Below are 21341 nucleotides of genomic sequence, written 5' to 3' on the forward strand. Positions count from 1 at the left end.
GGGGTTCAATGGACCAAAATAGATAAAATTAAAAACACAAAGTTGATAGTACAAATAATAATTTGTTGGCGATAAACATTACAAGATATTTTACAAGTACAGGCTTGTTTTGGAAATAAAATAAAATAAACACAATTTTGTTTCTAACGTTCGTTAATTCCAAACTAATTATCTATACAAGATAAAAAATACCCTCAAATTACGGTCAGGAAAACTCTGAGCTGACTCCTAGCACACAAGAACAGGCTACATAGAAGTAACACAGTATGATCTGAAGGCAACCATATATATATATTATATTATGTATGTATTTATTTATATGTACAAACATAAAACTAATCATATATAAAAAATTAAAGCTTAAAGTTTGTCCAACTTGTGGCCAAAATATGGTAACTTGTCGCAGAGAGATCAATCTTTGTACGTCTAAACTAATGTTACGCTACATTATGTTAGGTCGAGTAACATCATTGTACGTCACGTTACGTACGCGTTGGACTTGCGATAGCCTAGTGACCAAAATACATTCTTGGAATTAGCATTGTGAGAACACCAACATCAGAAGTTTCTTACGGAGTAAAGACAAAAAATAAATAGAAATTTTCACCAAGTGTACTAAATAACAAGATTTGAATTAAACTAGTTGTCACTTTTCAAACAAGTCTCCGTATATGTATAACACCAATACATGTTAGGTTTTGTTACTGATAAAATTACACAAAAAAGTTTTTATTTGATGCTGATATAATAATTTTTAATCGTTTGCTTTTCAAACTTTAAAACATATAATTCGGCTAACACTATTACGAAAAAGATCCTTACGTAAGTTATCAGGTGAAGTTACAGGGCCAGTTATGTACATAATATATAAATGTTTATTGGCTGAGCATTAGCAAAGCGTATCACTCGTGAGGCTAGAAAAATTTAATTTGTTTGTATGACCGTCTGTCTGTCTGCACGATATCTCAAGAACAAACTGACCTAGACTTGAAATTTGCATGAAGCTTCATTTCTACATGAAAAAAAAAACACTGGGTTCGATTATGTTGCATGCGACTCCATGGGATTTGGCTGAGTGTTAGCGAATATTTGAAAATTGGTTTTATGGGTAACCATGCTGGCAATGAGAAAATTGCAGAATAAATTTTTAAAAACACTCAATACACCCATAAGAGATTGAATCATCTAATTTTTTTTGTTTATGGAGTTAGACAAAGTATTTTAACACATGTAGCCCAACACATCCAACGCCATTTTGGTGTGTATACTTTTACTATTTAAACACTCATATGAAACACAATTTAATGAATAAAAATGTGAATATGTCATGTGGCAATATATCTTCAAGAAGATTTCATCTTTATCATATAATCATATTTAGTTTATGCTTTAACATACCTCAACATTTTTCTCAAAAACTTTTTGCACTAAAGTTTTTTCACACGGAATTTTTAAGATTACTATATTTTTTTGTAGTTTACAAGTTATTGAATATGTATTTTGTTTGAAAATAAATTTATATGTGTGATCTAAAAGGTAAATTAAATATTAAACATTTTTTGGAATGGATCTTTTATAACTCGAATTATTATCAGCACTTTGAATAAAATCTCTGTATTAGAAACAATCTTTGGTGTACAGCTCAATAGAAAAATATGTATTCTGAGAAAATACAATCTAAACTGAATAGATTTTAAAACCACAACATATATCTCTATTGGAGACTTTCTATAATGTTAATCCTTTCAAGAATGTATTAGTTTGCTTAAATATAATTAACAAAAGTAAGGTGTACCAGTACAAAGATGTTTTTCTTTGGTCACAACGTATCACAACTAACCACATGGATCCTCTGATGTACCTTGAATGCTGAGAACTGACATTAGAAATGTTGGTTACGTCATAGCTATCTCCGCAGACCCCAGAGTGGCTGGCGAGTGAACAGTTCAGAAGCAGACTTTGCATATTCGAGAGTAACTGGCGAGTGAACGGTTCAGAGGACAACCTCCGTGGACTCGAGAGTGGCTGGTGAGTGAACAGTTCAGAGGACAACCTCCGTGGACTCGAGAGTGGCTGGTGAGTGAACAGTTCAGAGGACAACCTCCGTGGACTCGAGAGTGGCTGGTGAGTGAACAGTTCAGAGGACAACCTCCGTGGACTCGAGAGTAGCTGGTGAGTGAACAGTTCAGAGGACAACCTCCGTGGACTCGAGAGTGGCTGGCGAGTGAACAGTTCGGAGAACAACCTCCGTGAAAAGTTCAGAAAACAACCTCCATGAACAGTTCAGAGAACAACCTCCATGAACAGTTCAGAGAACAACTTCCGTGAACTCGAGAGTGTAGCTGCAAGTGAACGGTTCAGAAGACAACCTCCGTGAACTCGAGAGTGGCTGGCAAGTGAACAGTTCAGAGAACAACAACCGAGAACTCGAGAGTGGCTGGTGAGTGAACAGTTCAGAAGACAAACTCTGCAGACCCAAGAGTAGCTGCGAGTGAACTGTTCAAAAGACAACCTCTGTTAACTCGAGAGTGGGTGGCGAGTGAACAGTTCAGAAGACAACCTCTGTGGAATTAAGAGTTGCTGGCTGATGAGTTCAGAAAACAGACTCTGCAGTCTTGAGCGTGGCTAGTCAGTCATCTGTTCAGAAGACAGACCCTCGCAGACATGAGAGTGGCTGGCAAATGAACAGTTCAGAAGACAACCTCTGTGGATTTAAGAGTGGCTGGCTGTTGAGTTCAGAAAACAGACTCTGCAGTCTCGAGCGTGGCTAGTCAGTCATCTGTTCAGAAGACGGACTCCACAGACTCGAGAGTAGCAGGTAAATGCACCACTCAGAAAACAGATTCTGCCGACCGTGAGAGGTGGATGGGGTGAGAGGGACTGCGAGCCAGACGCTTCTTGGGCAGCTTTTCCAGAGTCTTGAGCAGTCGGATAAAGTCTGGTCTCTCACTTGGCTGATAGGACCAGCACAGCATCAATATGTCCTGCAACATACGATCACTCAGTAGAAGGATAACAATGTAAGAGATAAATTTAGTGGGGTTCGATCTAAATATTACCTCTTATGTTATCAATCGTATACTATTTATACGTGAAGTATATTCACATTAGAATCCCTACAGATTTCACTACTATCACACAGGACAGAGGTGATGGTGGGACACCAGTCACTCTTTTACAAGAGTCACAATACTGCCTTCAACACGACAATAATGCGAGCTTGAGAGGGGAGCTGCAGGTAACAGTGCCAACATGATAACATGATTAACATATACGAAAATATTCCAATCAGAATACTGACAATTTAAAACTGATTATAAGCTAAAATGTTTTGTTATTCACCACACATAACTATAAATATAGTTTTCACCTTTGTAATTAATTAGAGAACCAGTTAAAAATAACCAGAACTACAAATGTGGTTATGTAAACTTTTCCATGACTCCACATGTACTTTGTAGCTCAAAAACATGTGGCATGGTGTTATCAAATAACAAGATTTTATATGGAACAAATTAAACCAATGTTGTGGTGCAATGTAGAAAACATGTACCAATAGAACAGTTGTTCACAAAAACGTGCGTTCGTTAGCACCACAAGTACATGTGACATTGCTGTAGGTCAGTGACGTAACAGACTAACAATAAATAGTGCCAAGTCACCAACAACCACAAAATCTAATACTCTCTATTCCTATTATTTATGTTAACTTTCATGCTACATTTTTAACAAAATCTAGGACGCAAACTTCAAATTTCCAAAGCTAAATGCTAAAATATTTATCCTAATTGAAAATTTGGGTACCCTTGGGATATTAAACAGAAATATAAATATGAAAGCAAGGAATCATGCTGTTAAAATTATTCTCACACATTCAAATAACAGTTTTTTCTCAATTTTTGTTGTTTCAATAAAACAGAGTCTCCCTAAATTGAATTAATTCTTTGTTTGAATGTTATTTTTGACGATGGAAGGATTGTGAAGGAATTGATTTCTTGTTTCTTGTTCTTGTTGTTCAGGATACTGATTTCTTGTTTCACTGAACGATGGCAAATGTCTGGAAAAATCCTGTTTCCTTCAAAATTGAATTAGTTTTGGAGTAAACTGTTATGCATTATGCATCACTTGGCGCCTGCTCTAACCTCTTCGTAGACATAAAACTTCCTACAGAAGTTTTCAAGTGTTGTCAAGATCAAAAAAGGAGAGGAGGAGGTTAATATTGTAAGTTAACTCTTATAACATATAACAATGTACATTTTAACACAACACAGCAGAAAGCAAAGTAGAGGGGAACAATCCACATGCTACTACAGGTGGATGCATACTGAGTGTAAAAACATTTTGGTAACAAGATGACAGCTGACCAAGTCCTTGCTGCGATTTTGGCCTACTACCGCTACAATAGACCAAAATACCTGTTACTTTCTGGACAGCCCTCACAATTCAAGATTTCGGAGGGATTTTGGTGGGAATTTCGGAATGATTCCAATAATTACACAAAGCATCTATTGTACAGAATGCCTCACACAATACTGTACATGTTTGCTAACTCTTACTTATCCATGTTAACTCCGCCTTATACATTCTGAACCTAAGCATTTTTGTGTACTTTGAGTATTTTTATACTCTCAACCCAAATTAGCTGAAAATATCAGAAACCTACTGTAATTAATATATGTGACGGATTAAAAAAATTATGTCCTTTACATGTAACACGAAGAAAGAATCATCACTTTGGCATATGTTTATTGCCAAGATGATATCGGTTCAATAAAATGTAAAGTCAGATACTTTCAGAGCCATAAATCTTCATAACATTTATTTTTTTACCATGGAAATTGATTTAGTATTTTTTTTAATACTTCAAACTGGATAGTCAAAAAAGTAAAAATGGGATTCCATTGTATACTAAATAAGAACACCCAAGCGAATAACAGCTGATATAAATAAAATAACTTCAGATCAAAACTGAAAAAATAAACTAACTCTGTATGTACGAGGGTCTTCCGGAAAATAAGGTCAGATTTCTTATAAAAAATAAATATTCACAGATTAAAAAAACTTGTTTTATTTGATTCTTGACATCTTTTTTTCAACACAATAGTTTCCATTTTTGTTTAAACATTTGACACAACGCTCTACAAGCTTTTGAATGCCGATGTCGTAGAAGTCCGTCTGTGAGGATAACCGATCTTCAACTGCTCCGTTCACCTTGTCATCAGTGTTGAGGCGCTTACCGCAGAGAAACTTTTAGGTAGCGAAACAAGTGAAAGCTGCTCGGCGCCAAGTCTGGATTGTATGGCGGTGGGTGGTCAATTTGTTCGCAACAAAATGATATGATGAGATTTTGGGTTTGGATGGCAGAGTGGGGTCTGGCATTGTCATGCAACAAGTGAACTCCAGATGTCAATAGGCCATGTCACTTATGCACGTATAAGTTTAGTCAGAGTATCGCAATAAGTGACTGCATTTATTGTTCTTCCTCGTTCCATAAACTCAACTAACAATATTCCATGTCTATCCCGAAACACGGTCACCATAACCTTGCATTCTTTGGCCTTGACTTTAACCTGTGACGCCATTCCATTGACTGGCGTTTAGTTTCTGAGGTTATGTACGAAACCCATGTTTCGTCACCTGTGACATCGTTCTCTAAAAGCATCTCAGCTTCCTTATGCTACCGGACCAAATACTCAAGAACACAACCCACTCTTCTTATTTTGTTTGTGTTCCTCAGTAAACAGCCTGGAAACCCAACGTGAGCACAATTTTCAAAATTTCAAATGTTCAAAGACAATTTTGTGCAATGTCATTTAGTAAAATGACCGTAAGTATACGGTCAGAAATTCCAGTACTAATGGTGACATGGTAAATTGCCAATCTTCACGAATCTTTTCATCAACAACATTGACTAAGTCTTCCGTGATAACTGATGGCTGGCCAGATTGCGGTTAATCATGGCATTTTCTGGTTCATCTTCATCTTTGTAAGCTCCCACCCACTTCTTCACTTTGCTATCATTCATCACATTAGGGCCGTACATTTTGCTTAAATGTCTATGAATATCCACTGTTGGGACATTCTTTGGTGGAAAAAACCACACAGCTGAACGTATTTTGCATTCAACGGGTTGATCAATTTTGTTGAACATCTCAAATTCGCACAGTAAACAGCACTCTAAAATGATTTCACTACAAATGGCATCATTTCGTATGCAAGGCAGGCTGTGAATTGTTGCACATGTGCATTGCGCTGTTCGCTCACTGCTCGAATAGTTATCGCAAAACAGACATTACTTTCCGGATGACCCTCGTATGTGGAACATATATGTACAAGAATCTGGACACATTTAAAGTATAAAAACGCCACACTTACCTGAATTGGCTCCTTTAAATTAAGCAAAAAATTTCAAAATATTATAAGTATTTCTTAATGTAGTATATATTTATTCTTTGTCTACCAGTTAAGCTGATAAGATTTCATAAGAATTATATCTGTAGCAATCTAAATTTACTTAAATTAACAACAAAACTTTATTTCATTCTCAATAGTCTACATGTAAACAAAATTTCCATACAAAAATATAACTTAACAGTAGATTAAAAAATCTATTTTTCATATTAAAAGCATTGGGTACCCAAATTTTCAGAATGCATATTCAACTTGAAAAGTTTTCCAAAAGATTAAATATAAAACAAAAACATTTAAAACGCTAATTCTAATGGATTCTGAAATGTAAATTATAAAATTGTACCCATTATTCAAAATTGCATTTAATTATTAACATCATATGTCCTAGCATGTTAAAAATCTAATAAAAAAAATCATGAACCAATATGTGCACAGCAAAATAAGGATGTTGACAAACCACAATATCATGCAACATTGTGTTGATTGTCCACAGTCTGACTCCCTAAGCTGTTCAGGCCACTTTTGTTCTAAGTGCGATTATCCTTTTGTTTAGCCGAGGTACTGAATCTCCTCTGTCATTCCAAGAAGTAAAACTAGTGTTTGCTAAATAGTTTGAATGTAGTAGAGGTTTTATGTTTACGGTCTGAGCAGTTTTTCTGAGGCAGTTATAAAATATTACTCCAACTAGCATTTACCTGCAGCTTCACACGCATTTCCCTGCAGAAAAATAGAAACTTCAAAGGAAACATTTCTTCCCTGCCTGTTCTGACTGGTGAATTAAAAAACAGTGCTATCCTATTTTTCTTCCAAGGTGTCTGAAGCATAGAGTACTTTATATTCCCTGTGGAGGCTCTCCATGGAATCTTTACAAGACACAGCCCCAATTCCCTTCCTCCAACTCATCCTGAATGCCCTTCTTGGATAAATTTAAAAGACCTATTGGTTTTAATGCTACTGGTGTTTTCTCAGTTTTTTGCCCAACAGGAAGAACCATAAACTTGAAAAAGACTACTTTACGTAACTAAACAGACCTAGCAAAACGCTTACATCTGTAAAAGACAATGTTTTGAAAAATGTAAGAAATAGTTTAGTTGTTTACAAAGAAATCCCGGTACTTCATAAATACACACTACATTTTATAGTGTTGGAAATGTAGAGAGGAACTAGGTATCATCTGAACTCGAAGAGCTTTTAAACAAATGCAATACACTGTGCATAGTACCAGGCATTTATCTTTCATTCAACAAATTATCATCATAGTGGAGTCAAGCATAAAATGTGTGAAAAATACTTTACACGAATCTACAGATTTTTAATATCAAAATTTCATAAAAATTATGCGTAGCAGGTTTTAACAATGAAAGAAGTGAAAAACTTAGAAACTTAAGATTTCAGTCACTAAAAACCTCAAGACAAGCATGTTAAAAGATTTTGCTTTCGAGAACTACAACTTCAACTGGTATGTACCTTGACGTCCCTGGAGGCTTGCAGGTTTGCCAGAGGCTGCTTGGCTCCCTTACCAACTTGCCAGATGATGGGTTCGGGGGGCTGTCCCTTGAACGGCCATTCCCCGCACAACAGCTCGTACCAAACAGTGCTACCAACATGAGCCCGTACTTAAGAAACCATAACTGATGTTGCTGAATAAAACATACTACAAGAGAACTTATATTACATGAAATAAAACTATAGTGTGAATACCAAATTGTGATGTTAATAACCCAGAAGTGATAGATATACATCATTCCCCAACGACCTTTCAGCAAAGATATCAGAGGGTCATTAAGGGTATCAATTCTTTATCATAATTAGACTGATTATTTATATTGATATTCTCGTCCTCAGTATCAGAGTTCTCACTCAAAACTTTTCTTGTCTGTTTGGCAGCAAGGTTAGGCCTAGTTTGAGTTTTAACTAGCATATGCCTTTTAGAACCAACCTCTCCTATATAACTAACTATATTCAGATAAATCAGAAGGCTACTAATGGGTCCTAATACTAGGTCTACCAACAAATGAATTTCTTCTAGAAGTAGAAGCAGTTGAAGAGTCGTATGTTGGGTCTACATTACTATCATCATTAAATAAATTAATCAAAAGAAATATTTGATTTCAATTCTTTATCTAACTTCCGATCAACTTCATTGTACCTAAATAAGAGTTCTGACATATTTCAAATGAAAACTTATTCACATTAGAACAGTCACTTCACTGAATAAAACAAAACAACAAATTACATTCGAACTCAACATCGCCTGAAGCAAACAAACGCAAAGCAACATTGCCGTAAATATTTGTTTCTCATTACTGACAATTCCAAAGATGTTTAAAGTTTGAAACCACAGTAAGGGATATACATGCAACAGAAAAATATTATATTTACTCTGATAGAAAATAAATATATCTCTTAAAGGATGTTAAAGGAAGCTGGTGATAAATTAGTTGGTTATTTTCGCATAGTTAACCGCCAGCAATAAATCAGACGGTTGGTCCTCAAAGGGTTAAAAACATGGCCTGATGCAGTTAATGGTATAATTATTTAAAGATACGTATCTAATGAATATCCAGTTTTTAATTGTTCAGAACACATGATAAACATATACTATTTTTCAAACTAATTTAATTTCCCAGAACATTAAAGAATGACTAAATGCAGTGTAGTAATGTAACTACTATGGAATTATCCTCCCTGCCATTAGAAAATATTTTCATGGACATGCTCATATTCCTAAGGTACCACTCCACTTGTACATGGCAAATCAAAATCCATAACATACTGCTTTTCCAAAAATGTTTTATGTTCCAATTGCCTGTTATAGGAACAAAGCAACTGGTGCTGTTTAAAAAGACACAGCAAATGTTTTATGTTAAAGATTCTAAACGGTTATCGTCATTAGTCGCCTTTCTCTTCAATATGTTTGTTAATGATACATTATTAGTGGTTAGCTTCAATATTGTGAAATAATCAAAGCTGTTTGTGCCACATATGTATGCTTAATCTTTGTCCAGCAAATTAAAAATGCACAATACTGTGAGTGCTGGAATCATTGTGCGTGGGAGATGATTAATTAATATCAGTCATATCCTCAAACTCCTAATCAACTTACTTTAGGTGGCATTCAACAAAATTTTACTGATATCTTTTTCCTTTCCCTTATACTAGATGATTCCCAGATTAGTAAATAACATGGGGAATAAATAATTGATTTTAAGATTTGATATAATTTTTTCTTAATCTAAGATACAAACCAAAACAATAATGAACTAATAAAAAGATAAAATAACATTTAATTGAAGATTTAAAAAAAAATATTTTTTTAAAATTTTTTAGTAGTTTATTATAAGGACTGTAATATTATCTTAAACTAAGAAGTTATATAAACACCTGTAGTGTAATTGGAGGATTTCTTACACATTGTATTCCCAGACAAAACTGAGGGAATTCACTCACCCAAAAGCGTACACATCTGAGGATTTGGAGAACGGAAGTTCCTCGTCGTCAGGTTTCTGGTGAGCTCGCAGACTCCGGATGATCTCCGGGCCAGGTAACAAAGCCACCCCTTGGGTATGCTGAGGCCATCCACCTTCCTGTTAACATGACAGTACAGAACAATGCAATAACTACATGTAAAACACAAATCCAGAATAATAACACTACAAAATAACATCAGTATTACAGTATTGATAAATTTTCCTGGTAAATAGAATTTTTTTATTTAAAAAAATGTTTGTATCAGGATAAGCCGATTAACTTAGGATATGGTCATATTTTGAAATTCAATGAATAGTACAATAAATACATTAGAAAAAAGAATTTAAACATTTTTAGGTTTAACAATGAAATCCTATACTTTGGAATTAATTTTAAAAAGACCAACATTTTTTTAGTACTAGAAAATTTGGATAGTACTGGTTACTAGCTATTATACTACTTACGCCAATACAATTTTAATTGATTTTGATATACATTTTTAACAAAAGAACTGTTCAAATCCACTTGCAAATTTGTACTGACTCCTGAAAATTGAACTTATAAAGTCTTGGTACCTTCACAGTTACGGACAAAGAATTGGGCTGAGAAACTGCAAGTAAAGAATTCCACTAAAAATTATTAATGCATATCAAAACGACGGCAAAAGTTAAATCCAATGTTTTTTTACAGTAGTTTCTGTAATGATCATTAAAACGGGTCATTACATTATTGAACAAGGTAGATAGTCCTATCTTGGTAATACCACTATTTTGGTCTTTATATGGTAAACAAGTTTATAAATTATTTAGAACTAAGAGGCAAAGAGTTAAGTCTGAAACAAGGCTACACCAAGTGGACCAAGAGATTTACCTGTTTGCAAAACACAGTTTGGTGACACTGAACAGTCCAAAATCTGTTATGATGACTTTTCCATTTTCCAGGAAAATGTTTTTCGTTTTTAGATCTTTGTGGATGATCCCCCTGGCGTGCAGGTATCCCATTCCCTAAAACAAACAACAAATTAGCAATATGAATAAAATAAAATTAGTAACAGATTTAACTACGAGGGTTCACCAAAAAGTAAAGAACGTTTGCACACTACACTGTGCATAGATCCTCTTTCGGATTTTTATCAATTACTCTCTTCCATGGTCAGTCTGCAAAATTTCAAAACCCTAGTTTTATTCAGCATTTAAAATAAAATTCATAAAAAAATGAAAAAGTTATCCGTGTGATAATGATGTAAAATGTTAAAAATTGAGAACGAACAAACTTTCATGATGAAAATGAGCAAATTGATGAGATATTATCACTTGATACAGTCCTGTATTGGAACATTGTGTATTTTACCTGTTCCAATAATTAACATAGTTATTCAAAATATGATAGTAGCACAGAAGTAAGCATAACTTCAAATTGGTTTGGGTTATGTGGGTGATTTAAATTTTAATCAGCATTAAACAATTTGTATCCTTTCAAACTAAAAGCCAAGAAATTTACAAAAAAGTGAAAAAGATAAAGTTTGGTTTCAAAAGAATGTTTTATAAATATTTAATTTATTTTAATCACAAAACGTTCTTTTACTTTCTGTCTATGTGTTTCAATTGAATCAAAATAAATTTTTAGAACTTTTTGTCCAGAAAAAAAAAAAATTAGATTGATACCTTGAAAACGTAATAATTTAAGTAATATCTGTTATTTAAAAAAAATAGATATTGATAATTGTTGTATATTAAAAAAAAATGCTTAGTTCTTAAACTCAAGGTGTCATAATGACTTTCTAAGTTTTTTTGACAAAAATATTCAAGCTATTTTGGGGAAACAAAATGTATCTAAAAGTAATGTTCCAATACAGGACTGTATCGAGTGATAATATCTCATCAATTTGCTCATCTTCATCATGAAAGTTTGTTCGTACTCAATTTTTAGTATCAACACAAGTTTGTGAACACATTAGGCACATAAGACAACAGGATACAGAAATTGACCATAGTAGAACTCAACTATACAAACAAACATGCAATAGAATTCGACAAAACAAAAGTTCCATACTTTAATAAGAGAAACCTTGGAAAATATTAAGAAATAAAATAACTTAAAAAAAGACATTTTCATATTAGTGTACAGTGACCAAACATGATTAGCGAGAAAAATATTTCAAAATGTAGTTGTGTTAGCGATTTTTAAATGTGGGGAAAACCTGATCGTAATTTAAAATATGACTGACAGTAAATGATTTCATTTTTCCTGATAAAATGTTTTGCAAGTTGTACTTTTAGCTTAGGAAGCTCTACCGTTTTTCTATATTAATTTATTGGCTGGTAGTGAAGCCTTGAGAAAGGATGTAATCTGTAGACTTTAAAATTTGCACGTAAATTCATTTTTCATAGACAAGGATGAGTTTTATGATGGTGTATGACCAACCATGGAATTTGGGTGTCACTTTAGTTCATCACTCAATTAGGCTGACACAATTTCTCTTTGTTTGCTGAGAGGATGTAAAATTTCCTCTTCTGAACAATCGTCTGTCCACAGGACATCTCGAGACTGAAATGAGCTATCTGTCCACAGGACATCTCGAGACTGAAATGAGCTATCTGTCCACAGGACATCTCGAGACTGAAATGAGCTATCTGTCCACAGGACATCTCGAGACTGAAATGAGCTATCTGTCCACAGGACATCTCGAGACTGAAATGAGCTACAGGCTTTAAATTTTATTACCAATCTCAGCAGAGCCTTTTACGCAACACTTGGTGGTCTGACCTGAGAGATCTGTTGAGCGACGGAGGTGGTCTTGTTCATGTTGAACTTGTCCTTACACAGGTGGATGTGGGTGTAGAGGGTCATGCCTTTACACATGCTGGTCACTATCGCCAGCCGGGGAGGTTTCATGCAGGCTCCCATGAAAAGCACCACGTTCTCATGTCGGGTCTTGCGGAATATCGCCACCTGCACAGTGCAAACACGCCCATACATTTCTATTCGCTTCTACTGTAAAAAGCATTATTGGAGTTTTAAAAATTACTTGCAACTTATCAGGACAGTGGTAATAGTTGATATGAGGTTTTTATGTTGAATTCTAGAAACAAGTGCTTGTCATCATTTTAAACAAATATTTTCTACAGTTTCCTTTTTTAATATATTGATATTAGTAAAAATATCATCTACACAAAATTGACTATTCATTTTGAATGACTAGTGCTGAAAGCCAAGGATTATTACGAATGGATACTGTACAAGTCAAAAATACTTTTCTAATATGCTCAAATACAATTAAAAAAAAACGGCCCTGTCATTTACAGGTAAAATGGTCATCAACAGGAGTGTTAAGGACACAATGACTTTTTACTGTCAATAGCGGATTGTATATTCTTTTTCAACTAAAATTGCTTATAAAAATATAGAGTAAAGAATAAAATAAATAAAACTAATTAAAAATCATGTAAATAAGCAAGTGTTAAATTTTAAGTTTGTAATGCAATTTATTTTATTACTATTATTTATTATTTAATTTGATTTATTTTTGTTTATAAAGTTTATTTTAATTTCATTTGAAATGCTAGCTAAGTTTTATTTTTAGTTTATGTAGTTAATTTTCAAAAAAGAAACTTATTTTATCTTATATAAAGGAAAAGTAGTTTTGTGCAAATAAAAAAAGTATTTTAGAGTAAAAGGTACAAGTTGTAGTTCTCAGTTAAAGTTTAAGTTGGTGGTGTTTTGGATCGGCAATAGTGATATCGGCCTTATTAGCTGTGCCTGTTACTGTGCCACAGAGAGCAGCCCTGCTGAAACAATTGAACTTTTATCTGGATGCAGATAAGACACTTGTAATTAAAAGTACTCTCACTGGCCACGCTACTTGTAAAAGTGGCCAGTCTTTCCAAAGATTGTATCATAATAATAACTGTACATATTACTATTGGAATAAATTCAAATTCTTCTTCTTCTTCAATGTGGTCCTTGCATTTTGTAATTATATTATTACAAACCTTATAGCTTTTCAATACTTCCTGAGAACAAGTATAATAAGAAAAAAGTAATAAATAGCACTCCTATAAAATCATCCACTGATTTGACATAGCTTAAAGCAAACAAATCTTTTATTAAATTCAGAAGCACCCTAAAAGTCAGCTCACTGCCTGGGCTAATTAGTTTTTTGATGAAATATAAATTATTTAGGAAAGTTTCACTATGTAACTGTGGAATTTTAATATTTAAATTATGTTTGGCACAAATTAGTATACTCTAATACATATTAAGGTACAAGGGTCATTCAATAAGTAACGAGACAAATTAGTACTGCTAAAAAACGGTTTATTCAATCGGTACAAAACTTTGGTTACTTTTCAACATAGTCCCCAGGAACACATTTTACACTTCTCCCATCTTTCTGTTAATTTATAAATACCTTTATATAAAATTCTTTAGGTTGATCTCGAAGCCGCTTTTGCACCTGATTTTTGACACCTTATTGGATTTAAAATGTTTCCCTCGTAGACCCTCTTTAAGGAAACTCTCATCCACACAGATGGAAGTCTAATAAGATGAGGTCAGGGCTGTAGGTGGCATGCGGAAGGATCTCCCACCCAAGTTTCGGACACTTTTCTTTCGTCAGCTGTGCCGTATGTAGAAGGGGGTTGTCATGAAGAAAAATCACGCCTTTAGTCAAGAACACGCTGTGTTTCATTGAACAGCAAGTCTTATCTTGTAGTCCAGCATGTCACTGTAGTACTGGCTGTTGATTGTTCTTTAGCCTTCAAGAAAATTACTGAGTAAATTTGAGGCTATGTTTACAAAATATGATTGACCAGCTAATCAGATGTCATCGCAAGATTGCCAACTTTATGTCCTAAAAGTTTCATATGGATAAATTCAGCCATTTTTCGGCAGTAATGATTTGTCTCATTACTCATTGAATGACCCTCATAGCATCAGTTTATCTAAAATTAAGGTTGATAGTGTAGACCCAAATGACAAAAAAATCAAAATAAGGATATAACACTGAAATAAATAATTAATAAATAGCATACAAACTGTAATGGAAACTAACTGTGAAGACAACCTTTTGTAATGTAACGTTTTGTAATCTGTCTTTTATATTTTAGTGTTATTGAATATTGATTATTGGAACATATAAATCTGTTATAAATTCATTATAATCTTGTCTTGTAAAGCAAACCATAATAATAAATCGTTAATCTGTATTCAAAGTAATCTTCAATAAAAACTTTAACTATACAAACCATACAGGTTTGTTACATTGTAAATCAAATACATCTAAACTATATTCGTAATTAAGTTACAGTAATTTCCTGACTTTACTGTTCCCAAAAACTCACAGCTAACTATAACGCCCTAACCTAGTGTAACTACAATTTCCTCCATTAACCTAGGGTAACTGTAACTCCCTCACCCACTAACCTACGGTAACTACAACTCCCTCCACTAACCTACGGTAACTACAACTCCCCCCCCAACCTAGAGTAACCAACTCCCTCTACTAACCTAGGGTAATTGCAACTCCCTCTACTAACCTAGGGTAACTGTAACTCCCTCTACTATCCTAGAGTAACTACAACTCCCCCCCCCCAACCTAGAGTAACCAACTCCCCCCACTAACCTAGGGTAACTGCAACTCCCTCTACTATCCTAGAGTAACTACAACTCCCCCCCAACCTAGAGTAACCAACTCCCTCTACTAACCTAGGGTAATTGCAACTCCCTCTACTAACCTACGGTAACTACAACTCCCTCCACTAACCTACGGTAACTACAACTCCTCCACTAACCTACGGTAACTACAACTCCCTCCACTAACCTACGGTAACTACAACTCCTCCACTAACCTACGGTAACTACAACTCCCTCCACTAACCTACGGTAACTACAACTCCCTCCACTAACCTCCAGTTTGAAAGCTTCGAAGGTCTTGTCGTCATCCATGTAGTTCATGTTGAGCACCTTGATGGCCACGTCGCCGTGCCAGTTGCCGCGGTACACAGTACCGAAATGTCCGGTACCGATAGGCTCGCCCATCTTCAGCTCATCAAATGGAATGTCCCACTCGCGCATTGAAAGCTGTAAATCAAGCATAATACTGTACCACTATCAGATTTCCAAAGAAAAATATTTGCAGTTAACGATTTAATTTGAAAAAAAGTATTACATATTTCTAATTCAAGCAACCTTCTTCATGGTCCACTACCAGATAACTAACAATTTGTTGGTAGTTCAACCTTAAATTTTGAACTAAGTAGACTGTTATTATCACTGTAAACAATATGGATGTTTACTTATTTATGTTTCAAAGGTTATAAAGATATCAACTGACTGTTAGTAACCTAACAATTATCATTGTAAATGAATTAATCTATGGCTTCAACTGTTATGTATGGAAATACGTTTTGAATGGTTTTAATTCTTAAAAATTAAATGCTGCACAGATGAACACTGGACACAAACAACTACCGTGTTGTGCATCACTGACTGTTCACCTCGTCAACGTAAAAGTTTTTAACATTTAAATGTCTCAATGAAACACATACAATAAGATAATAAAAATTGATAACATTACAAAAACAGGTGGTCATTTAAGTTTTTGACAAACCTGGCTGGCTTCCAAATCACATCTATCTAACATCTTTAAGTTTTTTAAATACTACATAAGCATTTACAGATATGAAGATAACTAGTCGTACAAATTTATTTACGATTAGTTGAAGATTTGCCTGTTCTATATATATGTTACAGTCATTTTAACTAATTGGTATTTTCCATACCAATGAAATGTGATCTGAGCATGGAAAAGTACCAATTGGAAATGCCCTCGGCCAGAAGTTGCTCGAACCGAAAACACCACCCTACACTTTTGGCGAAGTTCAATTCACAGTATGGTAAATTGTTATTTTAAAATTTGTATCAATACAAAACGCTAATTTTAACTAAAATTCCCAGTTTAATATTTTTTTGCATTAACCTCTTAAAGCATATTAATAATAAGAAATTAGCTTTGAACTTTAAAAAAACAATTTTATAGTGATGTCTTGGTGTTATAGGGAAAATCAATGGACTTATTAGTAGTGTGCGAAGAGTTAAAAGAAATCAAATAGACCAATAAAGCCCTGGAATTCAAGGAAGTATCATAAGTTGGCTCTGGAGAATGGCTGTGAATTAATAGGTCCAGGATGATAGTATTATACTTACACTGTTCTGGCGAGGCCAGGCACGGTTGTCCACGATCTCGCTGTCAGACACCTGACTGTCCTGGGAGTCCACCCTCACTGGGGTGTGGTCCGAGTCCGTGCTCACACTCCCCGACACTGTCCGGTCTGAGTCCTACAGCAGATACAACCACATCAGCTGTGTCCAGTAAGTAAAGTCAATTTGATCTTTACTTCCAAGAGCATAACGAAAGTATTTTTCAACATAGTTTCCAACACTTTATTGTACACCGTTATTGTGGAGGGTGAACAACTTACCCCGACTGCTCCAGGAGGGTTCACTTCTAGATGGTTTGTACTTTCTACTCTACACTAGGTAAAGCAAAAACCATATGCGTCACTTAAAATCTGGGCAGCCCTATGTATGTAAGTAGTTACACATGACTAACTGCAAATGTCGAGATATTGGGGTGTAAAGGTTGATCAATAGGTCTAGTCCAAAGCGAAATATGGCTGTTGGAGTGAGTGGAGTTTCCTTACTTAATTAGACACAACCATGGTCTAGATTGAACCCAGCAGGGATCACTTCTGGCTGGTTTATACCTACCAGTTGAACCCACCACTGGGCACAGCAAAAGCCGATGTGCCACTTCAATCTGGGCAACCTTATGGATGTCCAGTAGCGGCACATCACTAACCGCAAATGTTGAGATTCTGGGGTTCATGGGCAATTCAATAAGTTTAGTCTACTGTGGAAGATGACTGTTGGAGTTGGTGGGGTTTGTTCCCTTACCCCAGAGGTTCTTGTTAACCTCAACAAGGGTGTGCCACCCCCTGCCTACTTTGACTGGAGAGGCTGGTTCAGAGCTGGCCTCACCTTCTTCCGGGATGACTTTGAGATGTAGTGCCCTAATTCTTCCTCATGGATCTCGATAGGAGGCGGCACCTACTCCCTAACCTTACCCATCCTGTCACTCCGGAAGCAGCGCAAAGGTTCTTACAGGACTAAGTGCAATTTATAAGCTTCTTGTCCTAAGAGAAAAAAAAAGTAGATTTGATCTTTCCTTCTGAGACATTTGAAAGAGGATTAAAAAACCTTTTTTGTTTTGCTTACACAAGTAGAGACTTCGGTGATGTAAAGTATAAATGGGCAAGGTTTAGCCTGAAATAAAGATTAGTGATAACTGACAGATATAAATGGTCTAGAAAGCGAAGGATATGGCTGGAGAAAACAGGTTTCCTTACTTTACAGATTAGACACAATTAGATTGGAATCCTCCGAGACATTCGAGGAGAGGATTAAAAAACCTTTTTTGTTTTGCTTACACGAGTAGAGATTCGGTGATGTAAACTAAAGGAAATGAGAAAAATGGGCAAGGTTTGAACTGAAATAAAGATTAGTGGTAACTGACAGATAGAGATGGCATGACTTTGTACAGGCCCTATGTATTTTTTATCTAAGGAATGGAGAAAACAGGTTATTATATCCACCACTACAGATTATAAAAAAAACTTATTCAAAATTTTTTTTCTAGTTTGTGCACAAAAAAGTGTGACCAAATCGACACTATTACATTTGTTAATGTTTCATAAAAAGAATTTTGGATTTCTCAATTTGATATGAAGCTTTTCTATGGTGGACTTGACTAAATCAAAAGGTTGTGCCATAAAATCTTTTTTATTCCCTTTTGATTGATTCAAATATTAGTCAAATTGTTTAAACGTTGACATATGATAGTTAATTGGCTCTAGGACTGATCCCTGAGTCACTCCATGAATTTTCTCTAACCACCAACAGAGCAACAAAGCTGAACAGGGTATATGTTAGATAAGTGATCAAGAGCATACCTGAGATCTTTCCAGTGGATGTGTTTGCAGCGTAACCACATCAGGGAAGTGGAATTGCTGATGCTTGGTGAGGGTTGCAGCAGGGGTGTGACTAGCCACAAGAGCGGGGCTGGAAGGAGTCGAACTGTTACAGCTGGACGTGTTGGAGCTGGAGTCCAGACCCCCCTGTAACACAAATGAACACATTTTTATCATTAAAATCAATTTACAAACATCACAAATAACAAACAGCTATGATCTTTATTCGAATACTTTGGCTTTACTGGGGCACTTTCTTTCTACATTATTGGAAAGAACAGTCTTTATTTGATTTACTTTGAAGATTACATATTATGATGATGACCAGTTCTTGTTCTCTGCCTCCCAAAAGGTAGCAATGAGGCGATAAGAAGCCCACTCTGTCCATATCTACTAGTTATCATTCGGCTATACAAGTAGGTTTAGATTGGGCTATCACCAATATGTTACTAATATTACCAAAGTTAAGGATAGCCTTTACAAGCAATGACGTGATCTGAACTTGAATTTGGGTACTGTCTTGAGAAATGATAATTGCACAGTCACGTAGCCCGCACTGATGGCCAAAGACATTTCCGAATGGTACTTTCCCAACCTCAGATCGACCGACTTTTCCAAAGTCAGATCATGTTGGATGATCTAAGATCGGGAAAGTACCGATTGGAAACACCCCTGGCTATCAGTGGTTTTGGTGGCGCCATCCTACACTTCTGGTGAAAAAAATAAAAACATTCCTTGAGATAATGCTCAAATTTAAGCTCAGATCACATCAACACTTTTCTTTCTAATAATGTTGTTTTTTTTACATCCCCGGTAAGAAAAACTTTTGCAAAACTAGTAGCCTCCAGATAATACCAAAGTACTATTTTTTGTCAATTCTAGATCTGAGTCCCTTGACATTCATGCTTACATAACCCATATCTTTCACTTATATATATCGTGTCATTAAATATTTTTCAAACATTTAAATATTTCACTTCAGAAACTTGGATTTTATTGTCTCAATGCTGATGAGTTGTTAAAAATACGATTATCTGTTGATACAAATAGTGTATAATTTATGTTCAAAACAGAGTTTCATATGATAAATCTTTCAATGAATATAAATGATAAACAATTAGTAGTAACAGTAGTCACATCATATTTGTAACAATTCTTTAAGATGAGACAGTAAAATCTGTTTCTGAAGTGAAACGTGTGGATGTGAGTCGAGTTTTTATTTATAACGCAGTTTTAAACTTCAGCTCCATGTTAAAAAAACAAAGGCTCAGGTGTGCAGTTGGTAGCTGTCTAGTTTTCCCTCTTAAAGCAGTGTATAATTTACATACTAAGTATTTTTTTATAGTCTATAACATCAACATTTCAATTAAATAGTAATAATAAAAATGTAACAGAGACAATACAATCAATGATACACTACAGTAAATATGAGGCACGTACAGAAAGTAAGTGTACTGGTACTCTCACAGCTGAAGGAAATACTTGTTCAACATGTTGGCAACACTGCCGCGCAGGCCTGACCCCTCCCCTCCAAAACGGGACCAATCCGAGGTTAGTGTGTTGAAAACTCTTGACGCAATAGCATCTCTCACAAAAAATGTTGATCGTATCTCCCGCCAAGTGCAAAATTCGTGCCGTCAATTGCTACCTCGTTGTGAAGGGAAAAGCTCCAGTTGAAATTTATAATGAGGTGAAAACTGTTTATGGTAATGGAGCTATGAATCGTACAAGTGTGTACAAGTGGTGTCGCGTGTTTAAAAATGGCCGTACTTCCGTGCATGACGATCAGAGGAACGGAAGACCTTCAATTGTGACTGACAAACTTGTGGAAAAAATCGAGATTACGGTCCGTGATGAACGCAGATTGACGATAGATGAACTTTCTGCGATGTTTCCGCAAATCTCCAGATCCCTGATACACGAAACAATCACAGAAACTCTCGGATATCGGAAATTGTCTGCGAGGTGGGTCCCAAACCAGCTGACAGAGCAGCACAAGTTGAATCGAGTGCAGAGCTCCAGTGTTTTTGGAACGCTACGAACTCGAAGGCAATAATTTTCTCTACTCTATTTTTAGTAGAGACGAAACTTGGGTTGCTCACTACACGCCTGAAACTAAGAGGCAGTCTCAGCAATGGCTTCACACGTTGTCGCCCTCTGCCAAAAAATTGAGGTGAAGGGGGAGGTGGAGAAGTGGGCGAAAGAGCTGGTGGGAGACTTCTTCGAGGCAGGCATCAAAAAATTGATCCCGCGGCTCACCACTTGCATCGAGATGGATGGTGACTATGTCGAAAAATAACTTACATATGTACAAGTGTAACAAGTATGTTTTTCATTAATACATTTTTTTAACCCTACATAAATTGAGTACACTTAATTTCTGGACGCGCCTCATAGATATAGTATGGTGCATTATGTTTGTACAAATAA

The 21341-nt window shown here is 35.4% G+C and overlaps 1 protein-coding gene across 1 annotated transcript in view; it reads right to left on the minus strand.

Annotated features, from left to right (window-relative positions):
• Window positions 1-270: 270 nt before the first annotated feature.
• The window catches only part of LOC124367896 (kinase suppressor of Ras 2), a 71419-nt gene continuing 50348 nt past the window's right edge, over window positions 271-21341 (minus strand). The window contains 9 exon segments of the mRNA XM_046825093.1: window positions 271-2984; window positions 7879-8008; window positions 9862-9952; window positions 9955-9998; window positions 10753-10886; window positions 12649-12834; window positions 15790-15963; window positions 17089-17220; window positions 18894-19058. Coding sequence (XP_046681049.1) covers window positions 2832-2984; window positions 7879-8008; window positions 9862-9952; window positions 9955-9998; window positions 10753-10886; window positions 12649-12834; window positions 15790-15963; window positions 17089-17220; window positions 18894-19058 — 1209 coding nt within the window. The 3' untranslated portion in view covers window positions 271-2831.

Source organism: Homalodisca vitripennis, chromosome 8, assembly GCF_021130785.1.
Source record: "Homalodisca vitripennis isolate AUS2020 chromosome 8, UT_GWSS_2.1, whole genome shotgun sequence".
In the NCBI taxonomy this organism is placed as follows: Eukaryota; Metazoa; Arthropoda; class Insecta; order Hemiptera; family Cicadellidae; genus Homalodisca; species Homalodisca vitripennis.